The sequence below is a fragment of the Bufo gargarizans genome, chromosome 11, assembly GCF_014858855.1.
Source record: "Bufo gargarizans isolate SCDJY-AF-19 chromosome 11, ASM1485885v1, whole genome shotgun sequence".
Lineage (NCBI taxonomy): Eukaryota > Metazoa > Chordata > Amphibia > Anura > Bufonidae > Bufo > Bufo gargarizans.
The window spans coordinates 3582535-3597259 of NC_058090.1; the positions used below are offsets into that span (position 1 = coordinate 3582535).

General features: G+C 42.2%; 1 protein-coding gene across 3 annotated transcripts in view; it reads left to right on the plus strand.

Moving 5' to 3' along the window:
- The window catches only part of AGK (acylglycerol kinase), a 72152-nt gene extending 66525 nt beyond the window's left edge, over nt 1–5627 (plus strand). Inside the window, exon 16 of one of the 3 annotated variants that reach the window (XM_044271927.1) lies at nt 3671–5627. In XM_044271927.1, the coding sequence (XP_044127862.1) occupies nt 3671–3814 (144 nt within the window). In that variant the 3' untranslated portion in view covers nt 3815–5627. The remainder of the gene's footprint in view (nt 1–3670) is intronic. The other 2 variants (XM_044271925.1, XM_044271926.1) reach the window with 2 other exon arrangements.
- The last annotated feature ends 9098 nt before the right edge of the window (nt 5628–14725 follow it).

Sequence of the window (14725 nt, forward strand, 5' to 3'; positions counted from 1 at the left end):
GGGTACTACAGTACATGTTCTTCCAATTTGTGCTCCTGGGAACCCAGATAAGTTCACAGTGACGGTAACCTTGGAAAATCAATAATTAAAGGGGTTGTCCTGCCATATATATTGATGATCCATCATCAGGATAGGTTATCAATATAGGACCGGTGGGGGTCCTGCACCTTCCGCCAATCGGCTGTGTGAAGAGGAGGCGGCAGCTTCCTGTTCCTTAGGCCGCTTTCACACAGGCGTCGCTTGTGAGGGCCGGATAGGATGCGGGTGTGTTGCGAAAAAATGATCTATTTTTCCACGCAAGTGCAAAGGGTTTTAATGCGTTTTGCACGCGCGTGAGAAAAATCGGCATGTTTGGTACCCAGACCCAAACCCAGACTTCTTCACAGAAGTTTGGGTTTGGGATCGGTGGTGTTTAGATTTTATTATTTTCCCTTATAACATGGTTATAAGGGAAAAGAATAGCAATCTTAATACAGAATGCAAAGTAAATTAGGGATGGAGGGGTTAAAGAAAATTAATAAATTAAACTCTCCTCATCCACTTGTTCGCGCAGCTCGGCTTCTCTTCTGTTTTCTTCTTTGAGGACCTGGGAGAAAAGGACCTTTGGTGACATCACTGCGCTCATCACATGGTCCATTACCATGGTGATGGGCAATGTGATGAGCGCAGGCGCAAACAAGTGAATGAGGCGAGTTTAATTTATTTTATTTTTTTAACCCCTCCATCCCTAATTTACTTTGCATTCTGTATTCAGAATGCTATTATTTTCCCTTTATAACCATGTTATAAGGTCAAATAATAAAGATCGGGTCCCCATCCCGATCATCGCCTAGCAACCATGCGTGAAAATTGCACCGCATCTGCACTTGCTTGCGATTTTCATACAGCCCCATTCACTTCTATGGGGTTTGCGTTGCGTGAAAAACGCACAATATAGAACATGCTGCGATTTTCACACAAGTGATGCGTGAAAAATCACAGCTCATGTGCACAGCCCCATAGAAATAAATGGGTCCGGATTCAGTGCGGGTGTAATGCGTTCACCTCACGCATTGCACCCGCGTGGAAAACTCGCCTGTGTGAAAGGGGCTTTACACTGCGCGTCATCTCAGACGTGCAGGGTAATGACAAGTACTCGTTCCTTTACTTGAATGGAGCGAGTATTTGTAATTACACTAGGCAGCTGCTCCACAGGAGAGGAAGCAACAGTCGCATGGAGCGCCACTTCCTTGTCAAACAGCTGATCGGCAGGGGTGTCGGACCCCTGTCAATCAAATATTGATGACCTATCAATACGATAGATCATTAATATATATGGCTGGACAACACCTTTAACAAAGAATTGGATCTAAGCATCATATTTCCTGAATTGTGTGGAATAAAAAAATCTAAGGTATTTTCATATATTCAGAATTTTACAAAAGATACGTGTTAAAATATAGTCGATGAGATGGGAGGCATACTCCTTTAAAGAGTATCTGTCACCATGATCAACCTTATTAAACCAGGCATGCTACGGTACTTGGTAGGGTTTTTCCTTGTGACTAAAATGAACTCTTTCTCCCTTACTAATGCAGAAAAATTCTTATCCTTAGTTATATGCAGATGAGGTGCTGGCCTAGTCCCTCGGAGCACGTTCCCAATGAGATTGACAGGGCAAGGCATCCTATCTACTCTGATGCCTGGCCCTGAAATCTTGCAAATGCTTTGGCGGCAGTAACATTGGCGCATGTGCAGATAAAATCTCAGAGCGGGGACAACTGTTCTGCGATGTTTATTGTGCCACCACATGCATGAGATTTCAGGTGAGGATGTCTGGCCTTTTCAATCTCGCTTGGAGAGGCAAAGGTGAAGTATTGTTCAGACAGTCCGTCAGTGATCTGAGCACCTCATGTACATGTAGCTAAAGATACGTTCTGTGCTCAGTAATAACAATGGCAGAGAAAATTGGCTCATTTTAGTCATCTGACTGCCGAGAGAGGGGGACCTGCAATATGAAAAATCATAGTCCAGACAGTAAATATTGTATGACACATGATACGGTCCTGATCAAAAGTTTAAGACCACTTGAAAAATGGCAAAAAAAATCATATTTAGCATGGCTGGATCTTAACAAGGTTCCAAGTAGAGCTTCAACATGCAACAAGAAGAAATGGGAGTGAGACAAAACATTTTTTGAGCATTCAATTTAATGAAAACAACTAATAAACTGAAACAGGCGGTTTTTCAGCTGATCAAAAGTTTAGGACCACACCTCCAAAACAAACAAAAAAAAATGTAAACCCCCCCCCCCCCCAAAAACAGAAATCCAAGTTCCAAACATGAACTCATTAATGAGTAGCTCCACCGTTATTGTTTTACTTCCAAAATTCGTTTTGGCATGCTTGATGCAAGCGTTTCCATGAGGTGAGTGGGAACATTTCTCCAAGTAGTGAAGACGGCCGCACGAAGGCCATCTACTGTCTGGAACTGTTGTCCTTTTTTGTAAACTTCCCTTGCCTTCCATCCCCAAAGGTTCTCAATTGAATTTCAATCAGGGGAACACGCAGTTTGGGCCAAAAGAGTGACGTTATTCTCCTGGAAGAAGTCCCTTGTCCTGCGGGCATTGTGTACTGTAGCGTTGTCCTGTTGAAAAACCCAGTCGTTACCACACAGACGAGGGCCCTCAGTCATGAGGAATGCGCTCTGCAACAACTGGACATAGCCAGCGGCCGTTTGACGCCTCTGCACTTCCTGAAGCTCCATTGTTCCACTGAAGGAAAAAGCACCCCAGACCATTATGGCGCCCCCTCCACTGTGGCTCGTAGAAAACATCTCAGGTGGGATCTGCTTGTCATGCCAGTAACGTTGGAAACCATCAGGACCATTGAGGTTACATTTTTTCTCATCAGAGAATAAAACTTTCTTCCACCTTTGAATGTCCCATGTTTGATGCTCTCTTGCAAAGTCCAAACGAGCAGTTCTTTAGCGTTCAAGGAGACGAGGTCTTTGAAGACGTTTTTAGTTTTTGAAGCCCTTCAGTCTCAGATGCCGTCTGATGGTTATGGGGCTGCAGTCAGCACCAGTAAGGTCTTTAATTTAGGTCAAGGATCGTCCAGTGTCTTGACAGACAGCCAATTAGATCCTCCGACTCAGTGCTGATGACATTTTTCTGGGACTTCCACTTGACTTTTTTGTTCCATGACCCTCAGGATCATTTAAGAAATTCCAAATGACTGTCTTACTGCGTCCCACCTCAGCAGCGATGGCGCGCTGTGAGAGACCCTGCTTATGCAGTTCAACAACCCGACCACATTCAAAAAGGGAGAGTTTTTTTTGCCTTTGCCATCACGTTTGACTACCTGACAGAAAATGACAATGAATCCACATCTTTGCACAGATTTGGTCTTTTAAAGGCATGTGGTCCTAAAATTTGGATCAGCTGAAAAACAGCCTGTTTCAGTTTATTCGTTGTTTTCATTAAATTGAATGCTCAAAAAAAATTTGTCTCACTCCCATTTCTTCTTGTTGCAAGTTGAAGCTCTACTTGGAACCTTGTTAAGATCCAACAATGTAAAAATAAGATTTTTTGGCATTTTTCAAGTGGTCTTAAACTTTTGATCAGGACTGTATCGCTTCACAGAGCTTGCATATGGATTGACATCAGTTTTTGCCTTTTCTTTTTGCTCAGGGCACTGCGGGACATTTCAGCATAGATTCCGAAGAATATGATGCCATGTCTGTAGAGGTGACACTTCTTCCACGGAAGTTGCGCTTCTTCTGTCACCCATCCCAAAAAGAAAGGTTTACCCAGGGTTCACCAGCAAGTACATAACCGTACAGGACACTGAATCTGTGAACTGTTACCATCCGTCCAGTATTGGAGCACGAAGTGTACTGTGTAGCGTTCATCGATACAGCAAAAAGATGTGCAGATTTCTGATCTTTTCTGTTGGAAAAGGAACCATCAGTGTGTAGACATATATAGAGAGATGGCAGGATTTGAACACTAAAGTCAGCATCTTCCTAGCCTCAAATGGCTAAAAACGGGGAATAATAGATGATGACCTCTGCAACAGAAAGCTCCATGACTGAATATAAAGTTTGACACCCATTCTTCCCCTTTACCTACAACCAGGGAGGCTGTGACTGAGCGTTGCTGCCCCTATATTATACTATGTTCTAGTGATCATTCTGAAAATTAAATTGTATTATTTATTTTAAAGTGCAATTAATTTTAAGGCAGTATGTATACACTTACACACCCCAGCCATAACATCAAAGGGCTTGCCCCGCCTGGGACATTAATAGTACACCACTAGTGTATACTATAAATGTCATTAAGGTGTAGGTCCCACCTCTAAGACCTGTTAACGTCTCAAAAACAGGCACTGAAGTGAGCGAAGAGCCAGTGGCGGCCTTCTCTTCCTCTCTCCTACAGTATGAGTCCTCTCAGCTATATTCAGAAGTCTCATGGTAATGAATGGCAGATGGGTTCCAGAGGTTGGACCCACACCTTAATGACATTTGTGGCATATCCTAGTGACATGCCATAAATGTCCCAGATGGAACAACACCTTTAAATCTATCTGTCTGTTTCGACGTAGGTACCCTGTATGTCACCAAAACAGTTATGACCCAGTGGCATGGACTCCATAAGACCACTGAAGGTAGCCTGCAGTATCTGGCGGTGGAGCCTCCATGCATCGGGCTCATTTTTTCCAGCACAATCCATGGATGCTTGGTGGGATTGAGATCTGGAGATTTTTATAGTCAACGCCTTGCACTCGGTCATGTTCCTCAAACAATTCTTGATCAATTTTTGAATTGTGGCAGAGCGCATTATCCTGCTGAAAGAGGCCTCGGCAATTAGGGAATACCATTACCGTAAAGGAGTGCACTGGGTCTACAACAATGTTTTGGTAGGGAATATCCTCATGAACACCAGAACTGAAGGTTTCCCTGTAGATCATTACGTAGTATCTCACTGCCGAATTTCCTTTCTGCCCATATTGAATCTTGCTGCCATCTTATACCTGGCATTCCATGTGATATAAAAGAAAAGGTGGTATATCAGACCAGGCTGCCTTCCCCCATTGCTCCATGGTCCTGTTCTAATGCTCACATGCCCACTGTAGGTACGGCTAGCAGTGGACATATGACAGGAGAATTCCTGTAACATGGCATACTGTATACAACTGGTCCTGATCTATACATGGGCATTCAGTCTGTGATGCTGTAGGCACACTTACCATTAAAGTGAAGGCGTGAGCGTGCGTTCTGTCTCAACATAGTATTTAGTGACTGCGTTCAATGCTGATATTTATGGGTTGATCAGTGTTTCTCTAGCTTTTGTGGAACTATACCTCCTAAGGTGTAGTTCCACATAAGCTGGCGAGTCACAGATTACAGATCATTGATATAATGGTATGCGGGTCTAACTCACTCCTCTGGCAGGAGCCGTGCTGCAGGTGGCCAGGTTTTCGCTGTGCTTTTCTCCTGTGCCCCCCTTTATTCTCAGGCTTGGTGGGGTTCAGCAATATGTCAATTCAGAAGATGGAAGTTAAAGCAGCCTGAGCCTTGACATCCCATAAATATGGTTAAAGGGGCACCAGTGCTCAGTCCATGGAGTAACTGGTAACAAGATGGCAAGTGTTGGACTCAGTGTGGGTTTATTGGTTACACTATATTACTGCCTGCATTGCCAAGTGGCTGCTGGTTGGATCCTGTATCCGATCTGCACAGGGACATGCCTCCTCCATCATTTCTAATCACAGGTTGGAAAAAGGAACTTCCGAAATCTAACCAGCAGATGGTGCTGTTCTTTTAAAATCTTCAGTTTATATGTTAATACAGTAATAGGAATCTCTGCAGAATGAGCGATGGTGGCTCAGGATTACTATACAAACATATAGTTAGGGTCCATTCATGGGTCCGCATCCGTTCCGCAATTTTGCGAAACAGGTGCAGACCCATTTATTTTCAATGGGGCTGGAATGTGCTGTCCGTATCTGCACTTCCGCATCTTGTCCGCAATTGCTGGCGATGTGCGGTCTGCAAATTGTGGAATGCACATTGCCAGTGTCTGTGTTTTGCAGATGCGCAATTACAGACGTGTGAATGGACCTTTTTTTTTTTCTCCCATTAGTTTCTTTAGACTAGTTTCACAATCAGAGATATAATATAGGTGGTCCTGAGATAAATAAAAATGGGATTAAAGGGATTGGCCAACGTAGAACAACCCCACCCTGAATGTTGGGGATCCCCACTGTGTACAGCCTCCTTTTCTCCCACATTATGAGTCGTCTATGAACTTAGCAGTTATCTAATGAATCTAGCTGGTTACCATAAACCATGTGATAAGCCCTTCCTCCATGAGGATGTGAGTACTGTAGATGCACCAATAATTGTCCAGACCAGGCATGCTCAACCTGCGGCCCTCCAGCTGTTGCAAAACTACAACTCCCATCATTCCCTGACAGCCTACAGCTATCATCCTACAGAAGGGCATGGTGCGAGTTGTAGTTTTACAACAGCTGGAGGGCCTCAGGTTGAGCATCCCTGGTCCAGGCTATTAGAAACGACTGTTCCCAATCATCTGGCCATCTAAATGTGCAGTCAATCTGATTATTCATGGCTTCTGGGCAGCAGACCGTGTGGTCTAAACAGCGATCTGCTGCTCAGATTCCATGATTTTGTATGAGAATCCTCTCCCAATGAAGGAGATCGCTCGATGTAAATGCAGCCGTCTCCTTTACTGAACGCTTCCTTCCCGACAATCGGCCTGTCTAAATCCACCTTAAGAAAATGAATTCTTCTATCACTGGTTGACCCGAGAGATCGGGAATAATTTCTAATGATTCTTAAGTGTGTATCACTTTAATCGCAGTATAATGAGAATTCTGCAACTTTCGTATATATTCTTGGTGTAGAGAAAAACTGGTTTAGTTGCCCATAAAAACCAATCAGATTCCACATTTCACTTTCCAGAGCTTCTTTAGAAAATGAAAGTTGGAATCTGATTGGTTGCTCTAGGCAACTTAGCCAGTTTTCCTTTACACTTGTATTGATAAATTTCCCTTTTAGTGTTTTAATTCTTTATAGCTTAAAAAAACAGTAACTAATTACTGATACACTGTTCTTCCAAGCACAGGGAGTTAGGGGGCAGTGCATGACTGTCTAGGCAGAAATTATGGTCACCAACGAGACATGAAGGAGAGAGCGCCATGTATCAGCCGCTGTTGTCACCAGACGAGCCTTTGCTGGTGGTGGTGTTACAGTGTAGGCAGTCAATACAGAACTGCCCTAAACTTTGAGAATGGTACAGTGACAGTCCCATACTACTTGAATAAAATCATTACTCTAGTCTTTTTGCCTCTGCATGAACAACACAGGCCTAATTTCATCTTCATGGACGACAATGCGCCAGCTTATCGAGGTCGTATCATTAGGGAACGGCTGCTGGAGACTGGGGGACCTCAAATGGAGTGGCCTGCACTTTCTCCAGACCTGAATCCCATTGAAAACCTATGGGATCAGCTGAGTCATCGTGTAGAGGTTCATAACTCTGTACCCCAGAGCCTTCAAGAAGAGTGGGATGCTATCCCTCAGCAGACAATAAGTTGACGTGTGAACAGCAAGACCACATGACAAGTTATTCATATACTGACATTTTTGTGGGGTATATACCCACCGCTTTTGTTTCAATAAATTGAGATGAGGAAATCACCATTGCCTTCTTCTACTTAAATGCCCTACTTTCATGATATACACTAATATCACTGTAGTGTGAACTTTTTATGTTTTCCATAAATGTCACCTGAAAACCAAAAATCCTTAACTTTTTGTGAGTAGTGTATACTTCAACTTCGTATACCTGGCCATGTATATAAACACTACATTTCCTGCAATGCAACACAGTAGTGTATAGTATGGCAGTAACCAGCTTTTTTTTACAAAGCAAGAAAAAAAAAAATATGGAGGAAACAAGTTCAATTACAAATTGTGACAGAAGGTGATATTTTGTAATATATGACAAAGTAAAGAGACTTCCACAAGTGCTCCACACCATCTCAGACAGTTCTGGTGCAGAACCTGCAGTGGTCTGGTAGAGAAATGAGACAATTGAGCAGGAACAACATCAACATTCAGCTGAAATGATCACATCCGAGGCAGGAAATAAAGGAAATCTATCATTACCATTCTTTACCCATACGACCAATCAACTTTAAACATGTCCAGGAGGATATGCACATTCTACCACCATAGGGGGCAGTTTCATAGTAGTTCTATTCCGATACATACAGGGCAATGTTAGGATGGGCCACAAAAAAAAAAAAACACAGACATATCTCCATTGTGTGGGTTGTTCAGGATAAGGCTTATTGGCCTCATTAACCAAAACAGTCTGACTATAAAACGGTCTTTGTTGGCCAGAGCTCAGCTTTCTATAGTAGTTAGAGAAATTAAAAAGGCTTATTGTATACTTCCCGTATTGTAGTTTTATTATTGTACTTAGGAGCAGTATTATAGTAGTTATATTGTGGTACATGAGGCAGTATTATAGCAGTTATATTATTGCACATAGGTGACAGTATTATAGTAGTTATATTCTTGCATATAGGGGACAGTATTATAGTAGTCATATTATTGTACATAGAGGGCAGTATTATAGCAGTTATATTATTGCACATAGGTGACAGTATTATAGTAGTTATATTCTTGCATATAGGGGACAGTATTATAGTAGTCATATTATTGTACATAGAGGGCAGTATTAAAGTGGTTATATTCATGAACATGGGGCAGTATTACAGTAGTTATACTCTTGCACATAGGAGGCAATATTACAGTAGTTATATTCTTGTGGGTAGGGGGAATAATTACAGCAGTTGTAGTCATGTACCTACAGGACTGTATAACATAGTTAGATTACATTAATGTAGATAGGAGGCAGTATTATAGTAATTATTTTCTTTTACATAGGGGCAGTATTATAGTAGTTATATTCTTGCACGTAGAAGGCAGTGTTATAGTAGTTTTTTATTCTTATGTATAGCAGCAGTATTATAATCATTACTGTGCACAGTATTATAGTATGTTCTTGTAATACAGAGAGCAGTATAATAGTACACATATTCTTGTACATAGGGGCAGTATTGTATTTATTTATTTTTTTAACATTGTTCATAGGAGCAGAATTATAGTGGTTATATTCTTGTCCGTTTATTCATACATTTCCAAGAGGAATAACAGAAGGACAGCACAACATGGTGTTCTAAGAAAAGATGCTCTGTTACTTTATGTGGAACACAGATATTTACTATAACAGATATCAGGAGAGGGGGACAAATCCTTTTTAAGTTCATTTATGCAGGTAAATTAGAGATTTTGTTTCAATATCAAACCACCTCACCCCCAGTCTACAGGTGCATGGTAAAGTCAACTAATGATAGATTCCCTTTAATAACATTATATTAATTCATTAAATTAGCATTCAAAAACATTTTCCTTCATCTTTACAAATCCTTCAAGCAACATATATAAAATGCAGTCTTTATTCCAGTGGTTCCCGGCTGGGCACAGTGTCCGTAGACTGTAAGTAGTGTTCATTAAGAGACTTGGTCCTTGTGGTTTCAGACAGAACTGAGCACGAATCTCCAGACTGGAGGTCACTGACCCATACATCCCCGCTATTATGCACAGTATATCATAAACCGTCCTTTTGATTCACTAAAAATATACACGGCTTTGAACACAGTTTCAATATATACATATTGTAAGCAGAAAAGGGACATAATAGCAACTTATACAGAAGTGTGCAACTTACATACAAAAGGAATTAAAATAGTATGTACAGTAAACGTTATGTAAACTTTAGAAATCAGTGTTTTGCTCTAATGCAACTAAAATAAGGAATGAAGCAAATAGCTTTGATTTAAAAGTCCCTATCGTTTGGTGTATGCAGCTTTTATGCAGATCTACACTGCCTGGAAAAGAAAAAAAAAAGAAAAAAAAGTCGCCACCTGGATTTAACTAAGCAAATAGTTATGAGCCTCCTATTGGATAATTACCGCATGGGCGACAAGATATTTAACCCAACTGGTCGTGGAAAAGATGTTAGTCTGTTTGAGAAGGGTCAAATCATTGGCATGCATCAAGCAGAGAAAACATCTAAGGAGATTGCAGAAACTACTAAAATTGGAACTGTCCAACCCATTATTAAAAACTGGAAGGATAGTGGGGACCCATCGTATTCGAGGAAGAAATGTACCCAGAAAAAAAAATCCTGAATGATCGTGAATCACTTAAACATTTGGTGAAATCAAATCGAAGAAAAACAACAGTAGAACTCAGGGCTATGTTTAAGGCTAGGTCTACACGAGGACATTTGTCGCGCAACAGATAGGGCACAACTACACTGCAACATTTGTAGCACCAATGTCGCGCAACAATTTTTATAATGGCACTCTATGGTGTTGCACTGCAACATGCTGCGACGCAACAGTCGCAGGAAATCCATCTCGAATGGATTTTCTGCAACTGTTGCATTGCAGTATGTTGCAGTGTCATTATAAAAATTGTTGCGCGACATTAGTGCAACAAAATGCCGTAGTGTAGACCTAGCCTAATAGTGAAAGTAAGAGCATTTCCACATGCACAATGCGAAGGGAACTCAAGGGATTGGGACTGAACAGCTGTGTAGCCATAAGAAAACTACTAATTAGTGAGGAAAACTAGAAAAAAAAAGGCTTCAATTTGCTAGGGAGCATAAAGATTGGACTCTGGAGCAATGGAAGAAGGTTATGTGGTCTGATAAGTCCAGACTTACCCTGTTCCAAAATGATGGGCGCATCAGGGTAAGAAGAGAGGCAGATGAAGTGATGCACCCATCATGCCTAGTGCCTACTGTACAAGCCTGTGGGGGCAGTGCTATGATCTGGGGCTGCTGCAGTTGGTCAGGTCTAGGTTCAGCAACAGTATGTGCTCCAAGAATGAGGTCAGCTGACTACCTGAACATACTGAATGACCAGGTTATTCCATCCATGGATTTGTTCTTCCCTGATGGCACAGGCATATTCCAAGATGACAATGCCAGGATTCATCGGGCTCAAATTGTGAAAGAGTGGTTCAGGGAGCATGAGACATCATTTTCACACATGGATTGGCCACCACAGAGTCCAGACCTTAACCCCATTGAGAATCATTTATTTTATTTTTTTGGGTGGCGACTTTTTTTTTTGGACAGGCAGTGTATGTGTTCCATAATCACAGGCCACATACAAACCCTGTATAGTGTTATATCCTCTTCTGCAGAAAAAAATACTGCAGTAATGGCGGACAGCTGGATCAGCTTAAACAAGGTGCATCGGTAGTATGTAATCATGGAAACACATAGGCCTACGTACGTGCTTTAGACCTAAAACCAAAGATTTTAAGACTATTGGAGCAAAAATCATTGCTAAGGCGGACATAGCCTTTAAGTCATTATAACTGCATGGGATGTAGCCAAGAGGCTATTACAGGTAAATCGGTGGGCACCGTTACAAATGTCAACCAGCTTTCCTAGACTCCTGAATGGTAATATTGCCTAGTTTGGACCAATAAATAATATTGATTCAAGATTTGGCATACATGAACTCCGGAAAAGGAAGGGTTTAGTATGAAACCACTATGGAGCCTAGGCCACAGTGATGTGTCCATAGAAGGGGTATAGCTAGAGGCGGGATGGTGGGAATGGATGCCTGATGGGGTGCCAACAAACGCATACAGGGCTAGGGCAGGGAACTGAATCCTTTCCCCAAGTAAAGGAACGCCTAGCTGTGAATGGTCCACAGAAATTATGAAGGCATCATCTAATGGCTACCAAGGGACATTATGCCACCATGCTCTACAGTGGATGCAACGTCACTGCAGACGTCACACAGGACTGATGGATGGCCAAGGAGGAGGACAGAAGGAAAATTTTGTCCACCTTCTAATACCACATCACTTTTGGGTCCAATATTCTGTGCTGAATCATTTCTTAATATATCTTGGTCATAGCTGTTTTTTTATGTAGAACTCCAAATCCACAGTCTGTCTTGACTGCAGCCACCTCTACAAGGACTGTTTTAGTATTTAGTTCAAGGTATAACCCATATGTAATACACTCTGGTGCTCCCTCTAGTGACAGATGCAGGCAGAATATGATGAGGGATCAGCAACCTCAGACACTGCAACTGTTCTGAGACTACAACTCCCAGAATCCTCTATTCACTTTTATGGGAGTTACAAGAACAGTCATGTAAGTGTGCATGCTGGGAGTTGTTTGACAGCAGCTGGAGCGCTAAAGGTTGCCGATCCCTGATTTAAGGGGTTATCCTACAAAATACATGCAATAAAAATATTGTTGGGTTTAGTATGTAAATTACATTTTCCTCTCCGGTAGCCCCCTGACGTTTCTCCTGTGGCCAACATTCTGGTCCACCTCCTGCATTCAGTGGTGGACTAACGTGGGCCATAGTATCCCTGCTCTCTTTCTTCTCTCAGTGTTGTAGTGATCTCATAGTGAAGTGGCTCAGACACATTTAATAAATTCCTCCCTCCCTAAATTCATTGAAATATATAGCTATATCTATCTCTAGACAGTGGAGAAGGAAATTGCATTGCTCATCATAGTTCAATTCTTTACAGGAATTGGTGGGGCTGTGTGCAAGGGACTATTTTCTATGCGGGGTAGTAAAACAGGAGAACACAGCTCTGGCAACTGGAGCGGGGGGAGTGCAGACTTAGCAAGAGCTGGCGGCAATGCACTCCCTAGAGATGCAAGTGCTTGATGTTACATAGGGCAAGCTGCTGCCCACCCACAGAGAGTGGAGAGACCAGAGCTGCAGAGAGGTGAGTAAAAACAAATTTTTACATTGATGTAGTTAAAATATTGGTGTGCATTACTCCAGATATTTCTTTTTTATTTTTTTTATTTGTGGGATAACCCTTTTAACTGTTTACAAAGGATTTTTGTAACGGTGACCACTATAAAGATATATTAAAAATTAATCAGCACAGAATTTATTTAGATTTTAAAATATATATGGTGTTCAAGGGTGGACCTTCAGTTTAATGTGTTTGTCCAGGATTCAAAAAAACATAAATTTTTCAAGCGACAGTACCACACTTGTCCATGGGTTGTGTCTGCTCTTACAGCTCAGCTCTACTGAAACAGAGGGAGCTGAGCTGCAATATCGCATACACAACCTGTGGACCGCTGTGGTGCCATTTCTAAAAGCAGCCCTGTCTTACTCCTTGTCTACAGGTGTAGCAGAACTAAAATGAAGTGTTAACGAGTTTAGTCAACAATGGGCAAAAAACATTAAGTGATCTTTTCAACCCCATTATAGTCGGGCATTCCGGTAATCTTCAGCAGTGTCGAGCCCAGAGAGCTGCGGCAGGCTGTTCCCTGCTGTAACAGCCTGCTGCAGCCGTCTGCGTCCGGCACTGCCGGATGTTACCGGAATAACCGCCGGTCCAATGACTATAATAGGGTCCAGTGGAGATTCAGCCGCTACCCAGCAAATATGCCAGGATTCAGCCAAACAAAAACAGTCAATGAATGATCCAGAGAGCTCTCCAGGCTGTTCTCTGCCAGAACAGCCTGCTGGAACTATGAATGGGAGTGGGAAAGAAGCCTTAGCTCTGCTACACCCATACTTCACAATTCCTGCATCAAAAGATAAGCTGAAGAGTTGCTGATACCAAGCGTAACTTGATATTAAGCTTCTGGTTGGCTGCCTTTGGTTATACAACCATTTTGATATAATTAATGCCTTCATCACAAACAATGTTGTCTTATCCATCAGGTCGCTTTAGCATTTTCACTGTCAGGGGGGGTAAAAAGCCGATCAGCAAGTGATAGAAATCTGAAACATTTGCCGATTATGTTTGGAGTGCTGCTTCCCTGTAATCATTGCGTACCAGTTTTAAAGGGGATGTAAAAGACTGAAAAAAAACATTATTTTTTTCTTTTGCGGAAGAGTGCCCACACCTGTCAATCGGCTGTATCCGTTATTGCAGCTGATCCTTATGTCCAAATGTCCATGCGCTTTATCTGTTATTACAGCTCAACCCCATTCACTTGAATGGGGGTGAGATGCAGTATCGGATACACCAGATGGAAAGACAGCAGTGCCTTTTCTAAAAGAAAAAACATTTTTTTTTCTACTCCTGTACAACCCCCTTTTAAAACTGGCGTTAAAGCAATCCAGCAGGCTGTTCCGGCAGCATGCCAGAGTTCTCCATATCTGGCATATCCAGATAGTCCTGCATGGCCACCAGTCCTCTGCCGGAACAGCTTGCTGGACTGCTTTATTGCTACTGTTAAAGTAGCCTTAAAGGGCTTGTCCAATAAAGACAACTTATCCACAGGATAGGGGACATGTGTCTGATCGGCAGGGGTTGATATGGGACTGCCAGAGATAGCACTCTGTACAAGGGTTTGGCTTTCTCCGGCAGCCCCACAGAGCAACAACATGCATGTGTGGCCACTAGTGTTGAGCGAACTTGTGTTTTAAGTTCGGCGTACAAGTTTCGGGTTATCAAAGAATCCCGTTATGGATTCCGTTACCACGGACCATAACGGAATTCTATGACGGCATCCACCATGGAAGCCTATAAGAGGTATTCCGTATTGCATTCAGTCATAGTAGAAGTCTATGTATGCATGCCGTCATAGAATTCCGTTATGGTCCGTGGTAGCGGAAACCATAAC